This window comes from Python bivittatus, unplaced genomic scaffold, assembly GCF_059951505.1.
Source record: "Python bivittatus isolate LINGU-HERP-01145 unplaced genomic scaffold, Pbiv_v1 ctg000690_np1212, whole genome shotgun sequence".
Lineage (NCBI taxonomy): Eukaryota > Metazoa > Chordata > Lepidosauria > Squamata > Pythonidae > Python > Python bivittatus.
The window spans coordinates 10,256,513-10,278,173 of record NW_028277096.1 but is presented as its reverse complement, the minus strand read 5'-3'; the positions used below and the strand labels follow the sequence as shown (position 1 = coordinate 10,278,173).

The following is a 21,661-nucleotide window of genomic DNA, read 5'->3' as shown; positions in this document are numbered from 1 at the left end:
AGGAAAAAAACACTCTTCTTTCTACCTTGAAAATGTTTTTGTGTTTTTAATGATGAAGGAAGAGCCAGTGTGGTGTGATGGCTAAGGTACCCAGGTTCCAGTCCTCCTTTAGGCATGGAACCTGACTGGGTGACTCTGGGCCAGTCCCTGTCTTACCCCTAGACTTGGAAATCAAAGAATTAACTCATCTTGGACCAGCATGGTAGATTACAGTCTATAACCTTCAAAGAAGAGGCCATCATTTTACAGATTGATTTGCACTGATAATAATGAAATACCATGTATACATTTAATAGGCTAAAGTTAAACTTTACCTATAGCTTCTCTGCCCTCTCCCTCTAACTCCCTGAAATCTAAATAATGCCAAATCCTTAATATACTAGACTTTTGTTACAAGTTGCTTCCACACATTTGTTCCACCACAGCATTCAAGGCAGTATATGCTAATTTATATGTTACAGAGCAAATTTGCTTTTCTTCTGCAAGGCTGCTGCCTCATCAGCCTTTAGACCATACCCTGGGATTTTAGTACTTGAAGAGTAAAGCATGAACATAACCAATAAATAATCTACCTGTAACTGATGAAGTAAACATTAGGTTATTGAATTTTGTACCATGGAACTCTTATTCTCAAAAAGACTGTCTCAAAGTTTTGATGTATATAATCCCATAATAGATTCACAAAGACTCCAGCCCCCAATCCTCCATCAGTTTGCACTGTATTTAGGTTTGCTGGGTATATCATATCCAGTCTGGCGCAAAAAGGCTATGAAAATTTTAAGTAACACATTCTTTTAACATTCCTTCTTCTTAGCTGAAACACAATTAGAGTGACTGAAACTATGAAGAACACAAAACTGCAAGAATGAGAAGGAACTGCAGATGTATAGAATGCATCAATTAACTGAGTATGCAGGGAAGAACTTGCCCAGTTGCTTTGAACGCACTGTTATGTTACCTCCAAGTCTCGTAGAAGCCAAGTCTTACTGAAGCCTGTTCCTTTGCTACACTTCTTCACCAACAGTTTAAGTAAACCGGCCTGTAGAAAGGCTGTGCGGATTTCTTCAAAAGCATGTGTCTGTTGATCGCAGGAAAAAATAGTAGCTATTAACACTTTGACTAAGAATGATAGTTTATCAGGTTTTCTCAACCTCAGCAACGTTAAGATGTGTGGACTTCAACTCCTGCAATTCCCCAGGCAGCATGCTGGGGAATTCTAGGAGTTCACACATCTTAACATTGCTGAGGTTGAGAAACACTGGTCTCTATGAACTGATTTTTTTTTTCCAGGGTTCTTGTTGAAGGACCTCTTATATTAGAAATGCACTGAACATATGAAAATCACATTTTCATCTTTAGTTTACAGAATTAAATGTGTTTAACCATTGCTCCTTCCCAAGGAAAAGTTAGCGTGGTATACAATATTCCTGATCAAGAAAACATAATCTTGGATTGTAATGTTTGTGTTAAGTACAAAGATTTGAAAATAATTTTTTCAGAAGTGTGAAGGGGGTTTGGCTGCTGGCTTTTGTCTTAACTGTATTTAACTTTTTGATAATGAAAAACGTATTCTTAATGGACCTTCTTGTTCCTTTGGGTTCTGTTATTTTAAAGAACTCGAGATGGTGGGTTCAAAGCCAGACAGCCATTTGCCATGAATGCTTTAATCTGGATTCCTACACAGAGCAGAGAATCTAATGTGATGGTCTAAATGGTCTCTTCCAATTTTGTGATGCTATTATACAGATTTTCATAAGCATCTTTCTGAAGTTTATCTTGTTTCTTTATCAGAAATCAGCAGTGCTCTTTCTTCTATGGACCACACACACTATGTTTTGTATAATTCTGGGTCATAAGATGCATTGGGAGTCTTTATCCATTTTTGTACCTTAAGTGTTCTGTAAAGTCCCTTCAGAGCAAGAGATAAAACCCATGTTGCTTCCACTGCCTCTGCAAAACTACTGTCAATGCTGGTCTGGAGAAGATGGCTAGTTATAAAGACAAAATGTTGGAGGTACTGGCGCAGCTGGCCCTGAGACTCAGCATCATCTTGCTCACATGGCTTAATCAGCTGGAGATCTTTCACTAGAAAGCAGAAATAGATGAATACACAGGTTTCACTTGATATCTGTGCTGAGTTCACCTTTGCTTACTTGAGTCTGCCTTGACCTAGCACGACGCAACATGAGAACAATTAATACAAACTCTTTTTAAAAATGGTTTTCAGATCTACCTCAAAATAAACTCTTTATATAATTATGTTTTTTACATCCACAGAAAGATGATGTAGACAAAATATAGGTTAAGGTTAGGCTGGCAGTTAATAATTTTGTCATATGATACTCATTCAGCCACTTCTAATATTCTATTCTGATACAGGTAGACCTCGCTTACTGACTGCCTTGTTCAATGACCATGCAAAGTTACAGCAGTGCTGAAAAAGTAACTTTACAACCAATGTCTGCATTTATGACCTTCGCAGCATCCCTCAGTCACATGATCATCATTACAGTCAGTATGCATTGTCCTGTGCCTGACCTGTTGTTATTCTCCCCTCCACCCCTGCTTGCAGAGTGGAGAGATTGGAGAGGAAGGAATTACAAGAGAGTAAGCAGGCACACAACAGGATGTGGTGGTGCCGGCAGCCCCAGTGTATTTCCCATTGTGTGCCCAGTTACTCTCTTGTAATCCCTTCCTCTCTAACAAATGTAAATACAAACATTAATCCCCTTCTCGCTAATTATCCCAGAGCTGGTGAGTAGGGGAGTGGTGAGGAGGCAAACAAAAGTGGAAGTATGAAACTGATTAGTCTTGTCAATTACAGGCAGCAGCTGTAAGCCTATCCCAGCACTGGGGTGAGCATTCCAAAGGGTGGGGGAGTAGGGAACAGGAAAGCACAGTTGCAGTCATGTGATTTCCCACTTAGCGACCACTTTGCTTAATGACAAAGCTGCTGGTCTCAATTGTGGTCACTAAACAAGGACTATCTGTAACAAAAAACTGTTCTGCAGTAGCCTGGTCCAACTACTTTTGAAAATTGCAGAAACAGAAGCTAGAAGCTAAGCAACCCAATGAAGCCCTTGGTCTACAACTGGCAAATTGTGTTAATCTCCTTTGCCTACCCCGCATCATTGCAAAGTTATCTTCACAGCTATAAAGGGTAGAACTTTTTTAAAAAGGACAATTTTGCTGATGTGAAGAAAACATATTTGCTTAAGCAATGATGGAAATATTAAAAAAAGGGGGAAATGACATATTGTGGCTAAAATGGTGAATGGCATCCTCTGGGCCTATTCCTTTTGAATTAGTTTTTTACCATTAAGAAAATCAAAGATACCTCAAAGAGGTGCAACTAATCCTCATCTCTGAACAAGGGCTCTTTTGAATTTCAGTCATCTTTGGGGTGAGCCTGTTATTTGGCATGATTTGGTGTTTGACCAACGATCGTTTTGGGCCATTTTCTCTATTTCCAGAAGTATTTGCACCAAATAAATAATCAGATGAAAAATAAAGCTTGGTATACCTACTGTGTGTTTGGGATGCAACTAATCTTTAGCTTGGTTTATGTATGAAACAGAAGGCAGTGATAGAACAAACTGTATCCCTCAGATGGCAGGTGAATATCAAATGTTTAAAGCTTTCTACAAACAGCTGGGATCAATGCTCTTTTCTCTGCTGGTTTAGCTTTTATGTTTACTTGAGGCTTCTCCACTACCCTAAGAGCATTCAAGACTATGACCTACTACCTGCAATCCATTTGGGTTGCTTCATTCTCTTCCATAAATAAGTCAGGCTCACACAAACTAAGTTTCTATTTACGACAGGTAGATAAATATCCAAACATGAGTGAAATGAACCTGCTTTCCTCTTTCGGGTTTTAACATCCACAACCACAGCCCTGTTCTTCTCTGTGAAGTGCTTGAGGATGATCACATTGTGGGCCTCATGTGCATTATCCATATACACTGATCTGGTTCCCATGCATAGAACCTGTAGAGTTGGAAAGAGACATTCAGGTGCCATTTGTTCTGTTAATATAGAGTACTGCTAGGTTTCTACCCAAGCAAGCTACGAAACCTTGATTTATTGGACCATTTGGGGGAAGGATTATCCATTATAATTTAAATTTACATCATTTGTATCCATTTATGTCACTGACATAATTACATACACAATGTAAATTGACACAAATTACAGTACATCAATTTATGTGATTCATCTGGACTACTGATATTTGGGCTGTTATTTTGAACCAATGCCGGGATATAACTTTTGTCTATTGCACCTGAAGTCCGCTAAATTGAAGTCCACTAAATCAAGATTTCACTGTATGCCTTGGCTGCATTTGCACTTGATTTCAGAAAGTGGCCTTGAAAAGCGCTTGCCTAAATATGCTCACCTCTGGAAAGCCAACAAGTACTAGTAATGTGAAAATGTTGGTATGTTTCAACTGAAAGGGAAGTTGCTTGATGCAGTGGTCTGTGAAGGCAGCAATCACGTCATGCCACTGAGAGGAGTTGTTCAGCGCTCGCAGAATGTCCGCCATGGTGCAAGCCCAGTCCAATCCGACCCGGCTGAAAACCAACAGTTAGAATTAATGATTTGTCCTCCCATGCGCTCCTGCATGTGCCTCTCTTCTGTCAGCACTGCTTCAAAAACTGAAAAGAGCCAACGACGGTTTTGCTTCACCTGTAATTCCCATTGAAATTGGCTTCTTGGAGGGGTAGACCCCGCCAGCCAGGAGGGGCATCCCTTGCAGAGCTTACTGCTTCCTCTATAGTGGGCTGCAGAAAATGACTTGGAGGGTAGCAGGTGGCCTTCAGGCAGTGAGTTTGAGATCTCTGCTCTAGGGGGGACAGGCTTCCAATGTTTAAGATCTAGCTCCACTTTCAAATAAACTGCAATACAGGACTCACGTCAATTATTTTCAGTGTTTCCCATTTCTCTCTTTCTACCCTTAGAAAAATAATTGCATTGGTACTGCTGATTCCTTGTGAGCCTCTATTTCATTTTTATTGTAGTATTAGCTGCCTTCTAGGGTTTTTTTGAGCAGCAGCAGTGTTTGCAAACATTTTCAACACTCTGGCATTCCATGACAGGTTAACACCAGAAAGGGTCATCTGAATGTGTTAAAGCCTTTGTGGTTAAGCCATCGTGAAAACTGACCTGTCCAGGCAGACTGCTCCCAGACTGAAGAGGAGATGGGTTGTTTTCCAGCCTTCTGGCACTATGGAGCCATCACCAGCAGCCACAAGGCTATGCTTGGTGGAGAGGACCTTGCTCACAGCAGCATCCACTTCTGCAGGAGTCAGTCTCCGAATCAACTGTCCCAGGAGCCCCAGGGTTAAGTGGTATGTTTCATTTAAATGGCCAGCATTGGAGATAACAACATCAAACATGAGAGGAAGGATCTGGTCCAAGTTAATTAGAGACATTGTTAAGCCCTACAAAGAGGAAACAGGGAAGAATGTGGAAATCAGCAGAGAGGGTGATACAGCACACTTACCTTTAACTAACATACTTCAAAAGTTCAGTTTTGCAAAGATGGAAAATTTGCAGTTTTACTGTGTTTTCGAACCAGCAACCAGTCTACTGGATACCAAATAGTAGATTCTAAATTCCACACTGACAGAGAGCAAACTATGCCCACTCCTGCTTTGGAAACCCTTGCCATCATCAAACCCAAATAGGTACATAGATGAATTATTCAACTGAGCATCTAGTAACTATTAGAAACCCAACTCATTTTACCAAATGGTAAGTAGTGTAGGAAAGTAGCTGTCTACATCTACTCAGTATCTGTTCCTAATAAAAAGGTGTCAATTTAGATGTCTCTAAGTGGAGAAAAGTTTGAAACATGGCCTCAAGGTATGATCACTACTTTTTCTACCACTTTTGTAGGGGAAAAAGGTAATGACTGGGAAGTTTCTGCCAGAAGTAAGCAAGGCAAGAGAACTGGGAACATTCCTCTTCTGGAAGACTCAGTAGAGAATCACTAGACATGGGTGTCTGCAGAAGCTTCTGTCAGAATGATGAAACAAACATCTGAATTCCAAGATGGCAGCTCATTAGAGAGGAAGCAGAATTTTCTACAGGAGGAACACTGTTGTAGTTTCCCATTTTCATAATCACGGTGATTGAGTATTCACAGACTAGTGTCAAGAATCTGAGCCCAAAGAACAATTTATCCTTAGGGGCAGCTTGGGGCTGAGAGAACAAATTCAAGAGATGTTCTGAGTGGAGACTACATACTTCAGTTTGCAGTGTTTTATGTGTGAAATCCAAATGAAAAACTGGAATCAGTAAAACAGACTGGATTAACCAGCCATTTCTTCTCACTTTTTCTTGACTTCAAATAAATATACAAATGACAGTGCCAGGTTGGTGGTGACTCAGCACGGTATTAATCTACTTGTTTCATCTGAGCTTATTTTATTGTATTTTGAATTTACTTGGACTATGTATTACTTCATATTTTCTAATTAGTTCTGTTTTTCCAGCATCTTTCCAGCATTTACTATATATGGCTATCATACATTTTAGCTGGATCTAATTCTCTGAATGAATTACAGTTGTTACCATAAGGAGCTCCTGTATAAGAATAATTACTTGAGATTTTTACTGCAGTGACTTAGAGTACTGTACTGCTTTTTAGAGAAATTACAGGCTTTTTACTATGTTTGGACTATGCTGTAACATATTCAATTCCATCTGACATTTTAGACTTTTTATAATGAATAAGAAGACAATATAATGGTAAATGAATTATTATCACAAAAATGTACTATAACAAAAGGAACAATATTGTCCCCCCCCACCTTCTTTATTTTTATTAGTACTAGAACCATTGGCAAGGAAGATACAGCAAGAGAATGAAATGTCATGAAATGAGGGAGGAAAGGTAGCACATTCAGACTTGCAAGATTCTGTTACTGTAGCTTTTCTAATAAACACAGCTTTAGGTCTGCACGGTATCAGTATGGTCTACCCTATAGAGCTCACAATTGTAGGTGTCTATTGAAGGAGCAGGACTTTCAGAAGGCTTGGATTAATTTTGGTTGGATACAAACAGAAGTATCCAGTCTATAAGGGATTACTTGATTATCAAGTGTAAAGGAAGTCACAAAAACCAACATCAAGACCTGTTGTCTCCCATTCCAAAGCACGGGCCATGAAATAATAGATTAAAGTTACAGGAAGATGGACTCCAACTGAATGCTAGAATAACCTTCCAACAGTAAGAGCAAATTGACAGTGGAATCAATTACCTAGAGAGCTGGTGGATTCTCCTTCATTGGATATGCTGAAGCAAATGCAGGACAGCCAATTCTCAGGAATGTTTTAATATAGATTCCTGAATTGAGGAAGGGATTGAGCGTGATGTCCTAGATGGCCCCTTCCTACTCTAGAATTCTTTGTTGGAATCACTAATGACTCACATGATCTTTTGGGGGGATTGTCCTTTCCTTACTTCCTTAACTATCCTGCAATAAATTCCTTTACTGTCTTCCCTAGTTTGCAGAGTTTCTTACAGATTTCAGTCGGGGCAACATTGCAGCTAGTAGCCCAAGAATCCTTTTCTGGGAACATTCAGCAAATACCTCCTCCTGACACGGCATTGCTTTTTCTTCAGCTTGGTGTGGAGGCGAAATGTCAGAAACTTCAATGTCTGTAAACAAATAAACAACAAAGTTTCCCAAAATTATGATTGCTGTTGAAAATATTAGTAATGCTACAATGACTGCTGATTTACAATGCACCAATTCAATCTTCACAATAGTTCACATTGTGAACAGGTCATTATTACTCCCAAATGGATACTGTTTCCAAGTTCATACAGTAGTCCTGGGTTAACAACGGTAATTGGGACCAGCAACTCTGTCTCTAAGCAACTCTGTTGTAAAGTGCAACATCATGTGACCATGCCGACTTAAAATGGCAATTCTGGCACTTCTGATTGCCATCATTAAGCGAACCCTGCAGTGGTCATTAAGTGCGATGTCATGTGATTGACATTTGTGATCTGCTGACTTCCCCATTGACTTGCTTGTTGGAAGCTGGCAATGAAGGTCACAAATGGTGATCACGTGACCATGGAACATTGTGGCTTTCACAATTGCAAAGTGCCCAAATCGCAATCATGTTACCGCAGGGACACTGTGACAGCCACAACTTTGAGGACTGGTCATAAGTCTCATTTAGCACCATCGTAACATTGAATGGTTACCAAATGAGTGGTTGTTAACCGAGGACTACCTGTACATGGACTGGGAGAGAGAGATGGAACATGATAGGAATTCAAGCATCTACCTCTGCAAGCCTGATTATCATTTTTGGCATTAACCATGATACAGCAGCACATGTGTAATATATTAACCACGCTGTTTATAAGTATGGAGTATTTTGGGAAATCATAGCAATTTTCTTTATATAAGAAGATGGGCAGCTACACTACTGCTAACTTTCAAAATGTCCTTGTATATGCAGTTAGGCTCAATGTCACCGATTTTCTAAGCCATGAATGAAAAATGAGTGAGAACCAGTGTGGGGAAGTGAATAAGGTGCTGGAATAGGAGCAGGGAGAACATGGAGTCTCATCCAGCCTTGGAATCTCACTGAGTAACTTTTGACCAATCATTCTCTCAGTCCAACTTACCTCACAGGGTTGTTGTTCTGGGAAAAAATAAGACTTGTACTGTGCTTAGATTTAAGAGCACATTAAATATACAAAATACTAAAATACTAAACCAATGACCCTTTAGATACTGCTAACTACAACTCCCAGCATCCTTCACCGTAGACTATGCATTGGCTTGCTAGGAGTTATATATTCAGCAATCTATGGAGGACCACAGGTTCTCCACCTCAGCATCAAGTCGTACTTCAGAGGACCAGAAATGAGTTAGAGATCTGTGCACTCCCTGCTCCCTCTCACATGTGCCTTCCCTTTCAACTTGCAGTATTAAATAAGGATTGCTGTAAAATTCCATTTAAAATTCCATTTATTGGGCTTGCAATTATTTACTCCTCTTTATAAATTTGCTACTTAGGGTCAGTATTTAGTAAGTTTTAGGCAGTTTAGAAATTAACTACAACATGTTGTTATTAGGAGCAGACTAATAATAATATCATTGGTTGGAAAGAATGTACATAAACAAGCAAGAAAAAAGACAAATTGAACAGCAATTGCTTTTTTTATACAGAAGCTAAAAAATAATATTTACCTGGGGATATGTTCTCTTTTGTAAATAAGTCTGAATTAAAAGCAAGTGTCTGTTTCTCTTGTGATATCATCTCTTTCTTTGGTGGAAGACCATTGGAAAGTTTGTTCTCAATTTTCACTTTGCTCTCCTTTTTAGTATTTACAGAAGTCTGAATTTCAGTAGCATTTCCACTTCCCTAAGTAAAAATAACAGATTAACTTTGAACTGTATTTTTAAGCAGTTAGTGACTTCAAGAAAGAAGCTGTTTTAACTTTAGCCATTTTATGTGCAATTGAATTTAACAGCACTACTCCAATAGAATAATGTACCACGAAGCAGGTGCAGGATTCCTATGTGCTTGTCGAAGAAATGCTTCTACCCTTAAGCAATAAAGAGGATCATTCCCAACATCTGAACTAGCCCCCCCAAGTTAGAGCTCTCCAGATATGCTGGGTCCGTAACTCCCAGTTAGCAAAGTCATCAGTTTTGGGAACTGCAGTCTCAGCACATCTTGGAGGTTTAATGTTACAGAAGGCTGTTCTGAACACCTACCCTCCTGGGTCTCCAAAGGGAGAGTGTCAACTGTAGCCTATTCAAAAGTTGATTATGAACATGAGAGACAGAGAGGCTTAAGGGTTACCCCTAAGAATATTTAGGATCTCTTCAATTTGATGTATTTGAGATCAAGGAGGGATCTCTCCTAAGAGCAGGTGGACCAATAATCCTGGAACTCATTCACCTTCCTCTGAAGGATACAGTTTGACTTGCTTACAGCAGCTGATATTTTCTTCTCTGCATACTCCATTCTGCTTTTCAACACACTATGGTTGTAGTGTGTGTGTGTGTGTGTGTGTGAGAGAGAGAGAGGGAGGGAGGGAGGGAGGGAGGGAGGGAGGGAGAGGGAGAGAGATGGCGGAGTGATACAGAGATGGCCCACTCAAGTTGCAGGTGACTGGGACTGATCAGCTGCAAGGAATCCAACAGCAAAAGCAACGTAAGTTGCCTACAGAGTCCTCAATCCATAGCCAAAGAGGTAAGTTCCTGAAGCCACTGCCAGACAATTCTCAAACAGCAATTTCCTCCATTCTGGCATCCTCCAGATGTGTTAGTTGAAACACATCTAGATGAAACCATGCCTGATATAACTGGGGGCTTTTTCAAGGTTGCAAATTCTTTTGGAGAATGAGGGCAAGACAATATTAGTGATGTGGGGAAAAAAGGGCATGTAGATGCTCAGTGAATGGAAACACTAGACATGTGTTTCTATTCACATGTAAAATACTACATATCAGTTTGAAATAAGCACTTAGCTTGAGCAGAACAAACCCAAGATCAACAGAGGTCATATTCAAACTAGAAAATTCATCATTCACATCCATTTGTTGACTAAGCATGTCCTCCTCCAGATATGGCTAAGAAGTGTCAGTGACTTTTCAGAATATTTATGATTAAATAATATTATTAATAACCAAATAACAGGAATCTGTCAAGTTAGTCTGTTCAGCCAGCACACTTATAGTAGGAGCATCTCTGCAGAGTGTACAATACAAAGAAGTTTGTAATCCTGTTCTTAAACTGAAGAGGCAAGAGACTAAACCCAGGACCTTCTGTGAGCAAAGTACACACTTTAGCACTCAGCTGTTATTTTTTTCCTGTACCAAACAGTCTGTAGCAAAAATCAAACTGGTACCAAGGTAAAAATAAGATTTTAAAATAACATTTCTGCATCTCTTGAGTTTCATGCTTAAAATGCATTGTCAGCCTTGATACAATCTGCAATGTAGACTTTTTCATTTCATTTGGCAGATGATGGAACAGTGCCTTGCTGAAAACAATCTAGTGGTTGGCAGCAGAGAAGAGACTGGAATGGAGACCAACACATTTAAAGTCCATCTTCCCTCTGTTGAGTGCACAGCAGACATTCCCATATTTGCACATATCTCTTTAAATATCAAGGATCTGCATTTATAAGCAGCCTAAACAGTTCAATTTAATGTCTATTTTTAAGAAGGATTTACATTGCTTTGGATGACAGATGCAGGCCTCTTATTATTTTCCATGATTTCCTTACTAGTGTAGTTTTCCACATTGCTCTCTGTGGAAATATCAACTGAGAGCGTCCCATTTTCGGATAAAGGTTCTTCTTCTGGCAACATGCTAAGCAGAGTTTGACTTTTCAGACCTGGATGCAGGAAAAGAAAATTTAGATGTTCAAGATAGGATAAAAGCAGTCAGAATCCAGGATTCACTCAAATCTATGAATTTCAGAAAGGCAGGATTCACCATGGAATGAGCTCCACCACATATGAACTGAATCCTTTCCCTTCAGCCTGTTCAAGCTGCCAGGAGAGGGACAACAGGCGGGATTCAGGAAATGATAATACTTTTTTGACAGAGTGAGTGATGCATCCCCCTAAAGGGGGAATTCCTTTACCCAGTCATCCTGGACAACTTCTACCTCATCTGGGGTGATAACTATGAGGACTGGGATGAAGCAGATTATCTGGTTCCCTTTCAAGCATGAGCTGAAGCCTGGGCCTCAGCCAGAAATAGCATTGCTTGCTGTTGTGGATGACCCGCATAGAACCTGGATGGTGGGTGGGAGCATGGCCCTCCTCATCCTGCTTGATTTCTCAACAGCATGAAATATTGTTGATCATGATATTCTTTTGGACCATCAGCGAGGATATCCTGAATTTTCTCAGAGAATTTTCGCTACAAGCTTGGAAAAAATGAACTCACTACAGAGAGAACTTGCACATCAGAAATGTAGTAATAGAGGTGGAAGGTCAACCATCACAAGCAGCAACTGAAGTTTTCTTGAGACTAGAAAAAACATTTGAGAGATACAGATCCCACAATAATGGAAAGAGTAGTCAAGACATTTTGGGTCATACAAGGGAAAAGATGAGCTTCCCTTTGTTCCACAGAGAAACGTAGGCACAGAATGTGTTCATTAATCTACCACTGTGGAGCATCATGAAACATTCATTTGACAATATCTGTCTGGAGAGCATAAATCTCTAATTCCAACTGGTTTTTATATGACTAAGGTTAAGAGAAATAGCTTAAGGAAGCCAACTGTATAGGCTGCACAGACTATACAAAAACTTGTGGTCTAGGAGGGAGTCAGTTCAGATAAGGCTGATCTGGTTCCAAAAGTTAGAAGAGGATATTTGAAAAACAGATCCCTTGGGAACAAAAATCCTTCATGTCTGGACTCTACTATGCCTGCAAAACCCATGCCAAGAAAGGACTGTTAAGTACCTTGGATTCAAATAGCCAGCATGTCTGTCAGCCCTTCGAGGTAGTCCAGACAGGAAACCAATACCATGAGTACTAACACTACCTTTATTGTAAGGTTACAGTAATGGAATCTTATTTATTTATTTATTATTAAATTTATATGCCACCCATCTCCCCCAATCTTGCAAGTCTGAAAGCACTTCCCCCATCCCTTCTTTTACTTTCCAGGGAACTAGGGAGAGTCCCTTCTGAGACGCTTTCCATGCCCTCCCCGCTCCTTCTGTGAACTGAGAGGTCTCTTATCTAACTTTTGCCCCGGCTGTGGCTCTTCCTCCTCCCATCTCTCAAGGATATTCCGACAGACCATTACAATGTCTCAGCTCACCTTTGCCATGTTGCACTTTCATCAGGCAATCTCCAATCAGTTGAATACATTCTTGCTGGAGGATTCTAGCATGAGCAGTGACTTGTGGGCTGAGTTCTTCCCCATCTGCTTGTTTGCCACAAGTTAAGTCAGCGCTGTAGAGAGCCAAGGCGGAGAAAAGCAGCCAGGAATAGTTGTGGAGATAAGGCTGGATGAGCCTGTGGCAGTCACTGATCCTAAAGGTCACCATTGGATACACAGTGATGCTATGGGTAGGCAGGTGGCTAAAAAGGCAAAGGGCTCTTTGTTATAAATGCTGGTTGATATGATCATTAATAAAAAACAAGACTAGTATTTTTTCCCCTGCATTCTGTTCACAGATATCTGAAGCCCATTGTCTGCCATAGTGAAGAATGAAATACAAATCTTGGCAAGGCATCAGCCGCCACCTGGTCTGTACCACCCAGCTGAAAATCAATGATTTGATAGGCCAGATACTAGCTTTCTGCTCAGACAGAACTGGCTGTTCTTAGTATATAACACATACAGTGAACAATGTCAAAGACTATAGTAAAAATGGATAGAAATTATACAAATAAGGTACGGGATATGCTGGGAGTAGAGATGAATCAATAGATTTTCAATTCTATAAGGATGGGGAAGAACAGCACTGCAGTACAGAAAACATTTGCTTAATGGGGGAGGGTAGTAAAGCAAACTAAGAATGGAGGAACCAAAGCAGTTCTCTAAGAAATTAACTCTTTTCAATTATCTCTTTTATTTCTTTCACCCTCCTGCAGTCATCTTTCCTCATATAGCAGACAGTATAAGTAGACAATTGATACCCAAATGTGACCATGTGATACACTGGCATTTAGTAGCTGCTGATGGGCCAGTACCTGTCAGAGTACTTCTTTGCAGAGTAGCATCCATAGCAAAGGTCAAAATCTTCACATACGTTGCAGTTAATACGCTGGCCAACAATAATACCTTGGCAGTGATTGCAGGCATATTCCATGTTAACCATGTCATGATTGGCCTCATGACCTTCTGGTCTCACTCCACCTGGGAGTAGGCAAAATACATGCAAAGCACATCATTCCATCATTCAAATGCTGTATCGCTGTCTTGCAAGTCATTCTGCAATGGTGGCTGGGGAATTCTGGGAGCTGAAGTCCATGCATCTTAAAGTTGCCAAGTTTGAAAAACACTGATCTAAAGCCTCAAAGCCACACATCCAAAATTGTCATGTAACTGGGGGCCATCGGACACATTGTCTCTGCTGCCTGTTTTTCTCCTACTGAAGAAGCTAAGAAATTCTGCACACAAAATAACTGTTCGTGAATGTTATTCCAAAATTAGCTGACAAAATACTTCTGAGAAACCTACAGGTTAAGAAATCAGCAGATTCCTTTTAAATCTGTTTCACAGAATCATAAAGAATGGCCATGAACCTAAGTCATAGTGGGCATTAGACTCCATTAAACTACTGTATATTAATTACAATCTTTCTGGGTCGTTTTACGGAGTGGATAAACAAACTGGTACTTATTACTATCACTGGTAGCATGTCCAGACAGTACTTTATTCAAAAGCTTTTGAAGAAATTGGGAAAATGACCCAATAATGTTTCACAATGAATCCTATGGTCAATTTTCCTAATCCATATACACTAATGCAGCAAAAGGAACTGATTCAGTTCTTGTTAGCTGCTAACTTTGTAGAGTTGAAAAACTCTACAATATAGGTCAAATTCAAACTTGGTCACCATTCATGGGCTAGCTGTTGGTTACTGAATAATTGTATTTAAAATTACTCCATTTTTATTCAAAGCTACAGTAGGATGTGTGTGTATAAATAGATAGATAAATATCAATAAACCCTTGATTTAACAGACTTCAGTTTAGGGGACTTTGGATGTAACAAACAAAGTTCAACCTTATATACATGATAAAAGAAGAAAGCTATTGGGTAACTGTGAGTTCTAGGCCTCCCAGCTGAGTGACTTTGGGCTCTCTCTCTCAGCCCAACCCACCTCACAGGGTTGTTGTGGGGAAAATAGGAGGCAGGAGTATTAAGTACGAGTTATATATAAAAAGGCAGGGTAAAAATTTAATAATAACAACAACCACCTCAGCATCAAACTACAGTAAGGAAACTTAGTTATTTGTTAGCTCCATAATCCCACATTCACTAGTTGGGAAGGCTTACAACACTCTCTTCCACACCTGCCACGATCATCTGTATGGTTTACATCTAGAAGAGCAGCTGCCTATGACATCACATCTGCCAGTACTTGCTACAGAGGTTCAAAAAAGCCCATTCAGATTTAATGGACATGGACATTTGGCTTCAATAGATATCCTTCCTCCTATTAATTTATTAAATTGGGGGGTTACTTTGTGAATATATGTGTTGTGTATCTGTGTGTGTGTACACCCCCCCCCCCAACTGACCCTGGGTAATGCAAAAATATCACAGTGAAAGTTAATCTACAGTTCCATTATGGGAAATCAAGCACACGATACAGTTTCAATCAATCTGCCTTACCCAGAAAGCATGTTTTACATAGATCCATATCACTGCATTGTAAGCAGCGGTAACGATGCCATGGAGCAATCTCATCACATCCATCACATGATATATCCACATGTAACAGGTCACAGTAGCGGGCAATGAACATGTGCATCTAGAAAGAGATAATGCTAAAACTTTAGTGAACAATAAATAATATGATGGCTAGGGATGGTGGGGGTGTTGTACCATCTTCCCACCTAGAGAAAACTAGAGAAAAGCAGAGGAGCAATCAGATGGAAATGGAAATCCAAGAGGGATGACATCTTCCAAAACTTGGAAGTAATTTCACTGACAGAATTTCTTTGAATGTCAAAGGGAAGAAATACATATTACATGTTGGCAAGGTTTTAAAAGTTGTGTAATAGCATATCTAATCTCTTTGAAGCTCAACAGAGGGAGCAGGCTTGGATACAGGAGGTTCCCAAAGCTACTAAACAGATTCCCAAACAGAGTCTTCCAGACCTACTGCTATCCAAAAAATTCAACATACATAAGCTACATCACTGTTTTAAAATCTCTAGCTCAAAAAACCATGTAACATTTTTATCCTTATGACCTTTCTCTGCTTCTCAGGGTCTGCTTGGCTTATCTTGTCACACCAGCTTTCAAAGACTCCTTCCTGACATTCGTCCAACCACTCAGAGTTTTGCTTGTAGTCTGCAATTTCTTCTTCTTTGTTGCACTGGCTGAGAACAAAGCATTGCATTAAAACTCTTTGAGAACAATGACAAGGCCAGAAAGATCATCATCCAACAAATTTGCATAAGCAAAACTGAAACAGAAGAAGCTGCAGTGAACTGTTCACTAATCAGTGTTCTCTGTATTGCTGCTTTCCAAATGTAATGCCCTTAGCCTTTTGCATTTTTAGGAAATATGGTAGTTGAAGTACAACATAACAGGAGGAAATCCAGTTGCAAAGAGAGATTAAAAACATCAGCAGATCCTTAACATATGAAAGATACAGATGCCATATTAGAAGATGCATTTCATCTTTTCTCTCACAAAAAATGTAATACCTCTAAGACAATATCAACAGAAAACCTAAATATCTAAAAAAAAAAAAGATTACCTGCTTCAGAATTATTGCTTCACCTTTAACAGAAATTTATTATAATTAAATAACACCCATATGATCAGTAGAACTATAACTGCAGCATCCCATTTCTAATTAGAGAACAGAGTAGAGTAATTTAACATTCTGTCCAACCTAGCTCCTCCAATCTGTTGGAGCTCAACATCCACAATCCTCACTCAATACTCTATGAGCTGGTTTCATGGTTCTGCCCCTTTTGTGTCTAGCTATTAAGTAAGCAGCCACTATTTGATTCTCCACACCACTGGAAATGAGTCACTAATTATAAACTTGTAAATATAAGTACAAGTAGTAAAATAAAAGTAAAGATGCCCCCAAGTCATGCTTGAATGCAGGTGACTGCATCATAATAGTTTTTTTCTTGACAGGGTTATGAAAGTAATTTGCCACTGCCTTCTTATGGGACTTTTTTTTTTGACTTCCCAGTCTAGCCAAGAGCCTTGGAACTTCGCCTAATGCCCAAAACCAACTAAGGCAGTGATTAGATTATCCTAGGTCAAAAAAACTAAGGCTATAATTCTATTTCCTCTTTGCAGAAACTGGCTAATAGTGAAGTTATATTTTTTATAATATTAGCACATTCTGTAGTCATTTGAAGACTTTTACTCCATTTTTTAATCAAGAGCCTTCAAAGTGGTTGTGGAAAATCTCCAACATGTGCAAAAGATATTTTTAAATTATTTTACTGACTTCTCTTTCTAATATTACATGTTTTCCTGACTTACCAAATTATCTTGTCATGAGTACTTATGTTTTCTTGTGACATGGTGATGAGGAGACGTGGTAGCTGAATATCAATGAAGAAGGAAAGATCATTTGCCTCCCAGCCCATATCCAAAAGGTGAAGGAGACATGTCTGCACACAGGACAAGGCAGGCAGTAATGATCTAAACAAATAATAATCCAATGAAATTGAGTGCCGTTATGTTCAAGACATCCTGCATACACAATGTGTAATTTAGCTACCAGAAGATTATATAATAGCTGTCAACTTAGATGGCTTTGCAAGGCAATTAGACACATTGATCATGGAGAAGAATTTAAATGGGCAGTTGCACTTGAAGCACAGGAACAGCCAGATGCTGGCAGGTGAACAGCAGAGAAAAGTATTCTATTTTTAGAGCTATCCAGATGTAGGAAAATGGCCTCTAGATGATTGACTCTTTCACTGATCCAGTGGGGCAGTGCTTATGATTTGGTTGACACAGCCTCTTCCCATTTAGTGTTAGCTAGCTGTATGCAGAATATAGCTTTCATTCGTCCTATGCCAAGGAAATGATAGCTCACAATCTCCACAGTGAGAACAGTTGTGCTCAGCTATGTCAGTAAGGGAAATACAGCTTCCCCTACAAAAAATGAATACGCCATTAACTTTAAAAATCCCTTTGCTGAATCTTACTCCACATAGTGATTACTTATAAACTTGTCACAATAAATTGAGATCACAATACACTGAGATCCAACAAAGAAAAAAGTAAGAGACCACTGCATGGAAGTCAGCAAATCTTTACATGTTTACAGTGACTATAGCCACTCATTCTGCCTAAGGCCTGGTTGGTCAAATTTAATGTGACATGAAAATGTAGCACTGCAGCCTTGTCTACCTGGAATGTACCAGAAATGAAGCCATGGTTTGGTTTTAGTTTAATAGCTTTATTTTCTCATTTCTTCAGAAAGACAAAATCAGACTCCTGCATTTCTATATCAGTCTATGTGTAGTTGTTAGCTATGCTTGTTTGCTAATATATCACTAAGCCAGCTTTATATAGTATATAAACTGATCTAAATATTACTAAATTGTGGGAAACCCAAACTCTACCTAATTAAGACCTGCTGATATGCTTGTATTGCAGGTTTCTAAAAAGGACATAGAATTTTCAGGATCTCTGTTTTTAGGAGAAAGTTTAATTTGATGGACCAAGACAGCCCAGCTGATTTTTTTTACAACTCACTTTTTGGAATAACAGTTTCTATGAATAATATAATCAAAACATACAGAAGACAATTCCTGTGAATCAACAATATGACGGTAACTCAAAAAAAATTTTTTTTCCCATGGAAAACATTATTCAACCTAGTACCATCTGAATGCAGTAGTGAAGTATTCTCAGAGAAACTGACCCCTTCCTTATCACCCACTACAAATGATACATGGTGATTATTCATTTACAGTATTTGTATAGATATTCCCCAGTTTAAGAACTGGGTTCTGTTCCCAAGGTCTGTCCTTAAGTCAAATTTGTATGTAAGCCAGAACGGTACTATTGTATAATATTGTATAAGTAGTATTGTATAATTAACTTGAACCATTGTGTATTTAACTCAAATTTTGCTACAATAGCCTCTGTTTTTAGCTATGGGTCATCCGTAACCCAGGCATTCTTAACCCGGGGGCTACCTGTATACTGTTCATTCCTGAGGTTCTGAGAAGCTAACAATCAGATAGACCACTGAAAAATAAATAAAAAGCTGAATAAAAATCCATACAAAAATCATAAAAATCTCAGTAGTTTCGTAAGGGATAAAAAAAGTATACATAGTCACATGTCCACTGATGCATCCCAAAGTATGCCTTCCTAAGCCAGGCCTTAACTGCTTTCCTGAACCTCAGGAAGGAAGAGGTAGAATGGTCCTCCATTTGTGTGACTTGACTGGCAGATGAATATGGGAGAAGGCAGACCCTCAGAACCCAATAATTACCCAGAACAAAACTAAACATATATAACTTATTAAACTAAGGACAAAAGAAACCAACACCCAGACCGTCACCAAGAATAAGGTGAACTTGATAATTCAAGGAGCCAAATATGTAAGGATCCAAAGTAAGAAAACAACAGTTTATAAGTTCTCCTTCACAGAAGGACCAACTGCTATCAAGAAGATCAATTACCAAGATAAGCAATAAGACTAAAGAGTAATTTTGCATGCTTTATGAGTGATGCTCATACTTGTCACTGTAGTTGTTAAATCCTTTCAAAGCATCGACCAAGAAGTGAAGCAGCTGGTAGAAGGATTCCCGTATTTCTCGGTGTAATTCAGCCCCACATCCTTCTAAGTGTCCAAAATAGCTGGGAACAAACAAAAAATAAAAATAAAAAGAGTGGCTGGTGAACTACATCATAAACCCACCACTGGGTGATACATACATTACATAAACATATATGGGATGCAGGGATAGGACATTGCAGGGAATAACTGGACATTCCAGAACGCTCCAGTCCAGTTATTTGTGGGGGATTCCACTTTCCAAAGTACAGGAAATGATTTGTGATGCTTTAGATGTGGCTCACCTCGAAACAGTATCAGATAGATATAGTGGTGCTTAAAAGTTTGTGAGCTCTTTTCTGTATAATGCTTTTGACTCATTTGTTTAACTAGGTTCTCTTTATCTAGTTTAAGAACTTGTGTGGAGAACAGATTACATTTTAGGTCATATTTATGCAGAAATATTGAAAATTCAAAAAGGTTCACAAACTTTCAAGCACCACTGTAGACAGACAGACAGACAGACATCCCTTCATCCTAGCCCAATAATATTTTATGCTATTTTCATATTGTATTTATTTTATCATTTCACTGATTTAGTACAATTTGTATGCTGCTTTAAATCAAAATGAGGTTCAGAGGAAGTTTCAAAATAATATGAGCATTAGAGTAAAAACAATAGTAAAACAAATGGCAAAACAGAATAGAATTGCCCCAAACAACAGCCGAGTATAGCCATAACTCAAAGAAGCAGGGTCCCTTCTTCAGAAATCTACCTTGAAGCTCTCTGGAATAGCCATATTTTAATGGCTTTCTGAAAAACCAACAGGGTGGGGGTCAGTCTAATCTCAAGAAGAAAAAGGCGGTTGTAACTGAGAAGATGACATCCCTTAAGAGAAAGGATGCAAGAAGAGCCATCTTTTCCTATCTTACTAGGCAGGCAGATGCCAGAGACAGCAGTCCAATACTCTGATCTGCCATTTTAATAACTTCATTTTCTTCTCTGGTATCACATTAGGATTCAGACAATGTGATCGAATGTCTTGATATTTCTCAGTTAAATTCAAAAACAAGGGGGCTCCTGATTAGTTCCACGAGACAGGGACATTAATCCTCTTCCCAGCACTGTTTTCTCTAAATTTTCACCTTATCTACTCTCAACTACACTGGAGAAGAAAGCACTATTTAAGAATTAATTTCCAGGACCCCTTAATAAAAATCAAACAACTTTTACCTGTTCTACAATCAAAACCGTAAAGTAAAGCAAAAATTCAGGTGAAGTGTGAGGTGAGATATTTGCAAATGATCCTTAGGCTAACTTGTGGCCCAGCTACTATTGCCAAGGACTGGGAATTCAGGCAACTGTAGTTCTAAACTATTTGTAAAATGACAGACTGAGGGAGATTGATCTACCTTTTGCAAAGAGATCTAAAATGATTTGAGTGTCAGGAGAGATGGTTTTTATCATGTCTTACTTTGTGAAGTCTTTCTGGCAAGCTAAAAGTTCCAGCAGGAAAATTATGCAAGGTGGAACAAAACAGTGAGGTTGGCTGAGGGATTTTAGGCACTGGAGGATCATCTTCAGCACTTCCAAAATGTTTTTGGCTTGAGCTTTCCTCAAAGCAAGGACTTTCAGGACACTGGGGATAAAACACACACAAATCCAAATGCGATGACAGAATATCACCATTATCATCATCAGAATTAATAGAATCTTGGTGGGGAAAAAGCTACATATTGTATACTTTTCTCTGCTAAGACAGTTAAAAATCTCACAAGAGTCTTGCTGAAGATGTGGATGAAGATTAAACAGATCACGTCTTTCCTCCTAGTTAGTACAGGACAGCATGGTATAAATTGCTCACCCTGGATATTGGAGCATCTGGATGTTTGCTTTTTACTATCCTGTCAAGTCTCATGTCCTGAGGACCCCGGTAGAATTACTATCAATTCCACAACAATGCTCACCATATTTCCTACACTAGCATTGTTGGCAAAATAACTTTCCATTTGTTTGCCATTCTTTAAAGATCATCACTGCCTGAAGGAATCAGGAAAATGCTATTTGTGTTGCCTTATACAATTTCAAAGATAAATTTAAGCTCCAGATTTGCTTTTGTCTTGACATTAATTGGGGTTGCTGTTGAACTTTCAAAGTTACTTCCCTGTATCTTTCTCCACTCAATATCTGTT

The 21,661-nt window shown here is 39.1% G+C and overlaps 1 protein-coding gene across 2 annotated transcripts in view; it reads right to left on the bottom strand.

Annotated features, from left to right (window-relative positions):
• ZZEF1 (zinc finger ZZ-type and EF-hand domain containing 1) overlaps nucleotides 1-21,661 on the bottom strand; it is an 83,317-nt gene that overhangs the window by 15,402 nt on the left and 46,254 nt on the right. For both annotated transcript variants that reach the window (XM_088152424.1, XM_088152426.1), the window contains 15 exons: nucleotides 20,944-21,108; nucleotides 19,432-19,551; nucleotides 17,209-17,370; nucleotides 15,947-16,076; nucleotides 15,364-15,502; nucleotides 13,713-13,878; nucleotides 12,835-13,097; nucleotides 11,222-11,385; nucleotides 9,225-9,399; nucleotides 7,533-7,669; nucleotides 5,167-5,444; nucleotides 4,400-4,574; nucleotides 3,858-3,990; nucleotides 1,889-2,085; nucleotides 959-1,078 (listed from right to left, as the gene is read on the bottom strand). In XM_088152424.1, the coding sequence (XP_088008550.1) occupies nucleotides 959-1,078; nucleotides 1,889-2,085; nucleotides 3,858-3,990; nucleotides 4,400-4,574; nucleotides 5,167-5,444; nucleotides 7,533-7,669; nucleotides 9,225-9,399; nucleotides 11,222-11,385; nucleotides 12,835-13,097; nucleotides 13,713-13,878; nucleotides 15,364-15,502; nucleotides 15,947-16,076; nucleotides 17,209-17,370; nucleotides 19,432-19,551; nucleotides 20,944-21,108 (2,524 nt within the window). The remainder of the gene's footprint in view (nucleotides 1-958; nucleotides 1,079-1,888; nucleotides 2,086-3,857; nucleotides 3,991-4,399; nucleotides 4,575-5,166; nucleotides 5,445-7,532; nucleotides 7,670-9,224; nucleotides 9,400-11,221; nucleotides 11,386-12,834; nucleotides 13,098-13,712; nucleotides 13,879-15,363; nucleotides 15,503-15,946; nucleotides 16,077-17,208; nucleotides 17,371-19,431; nucleotides 19,552-20,943; nucleotides 21,109-21,661) is intronic.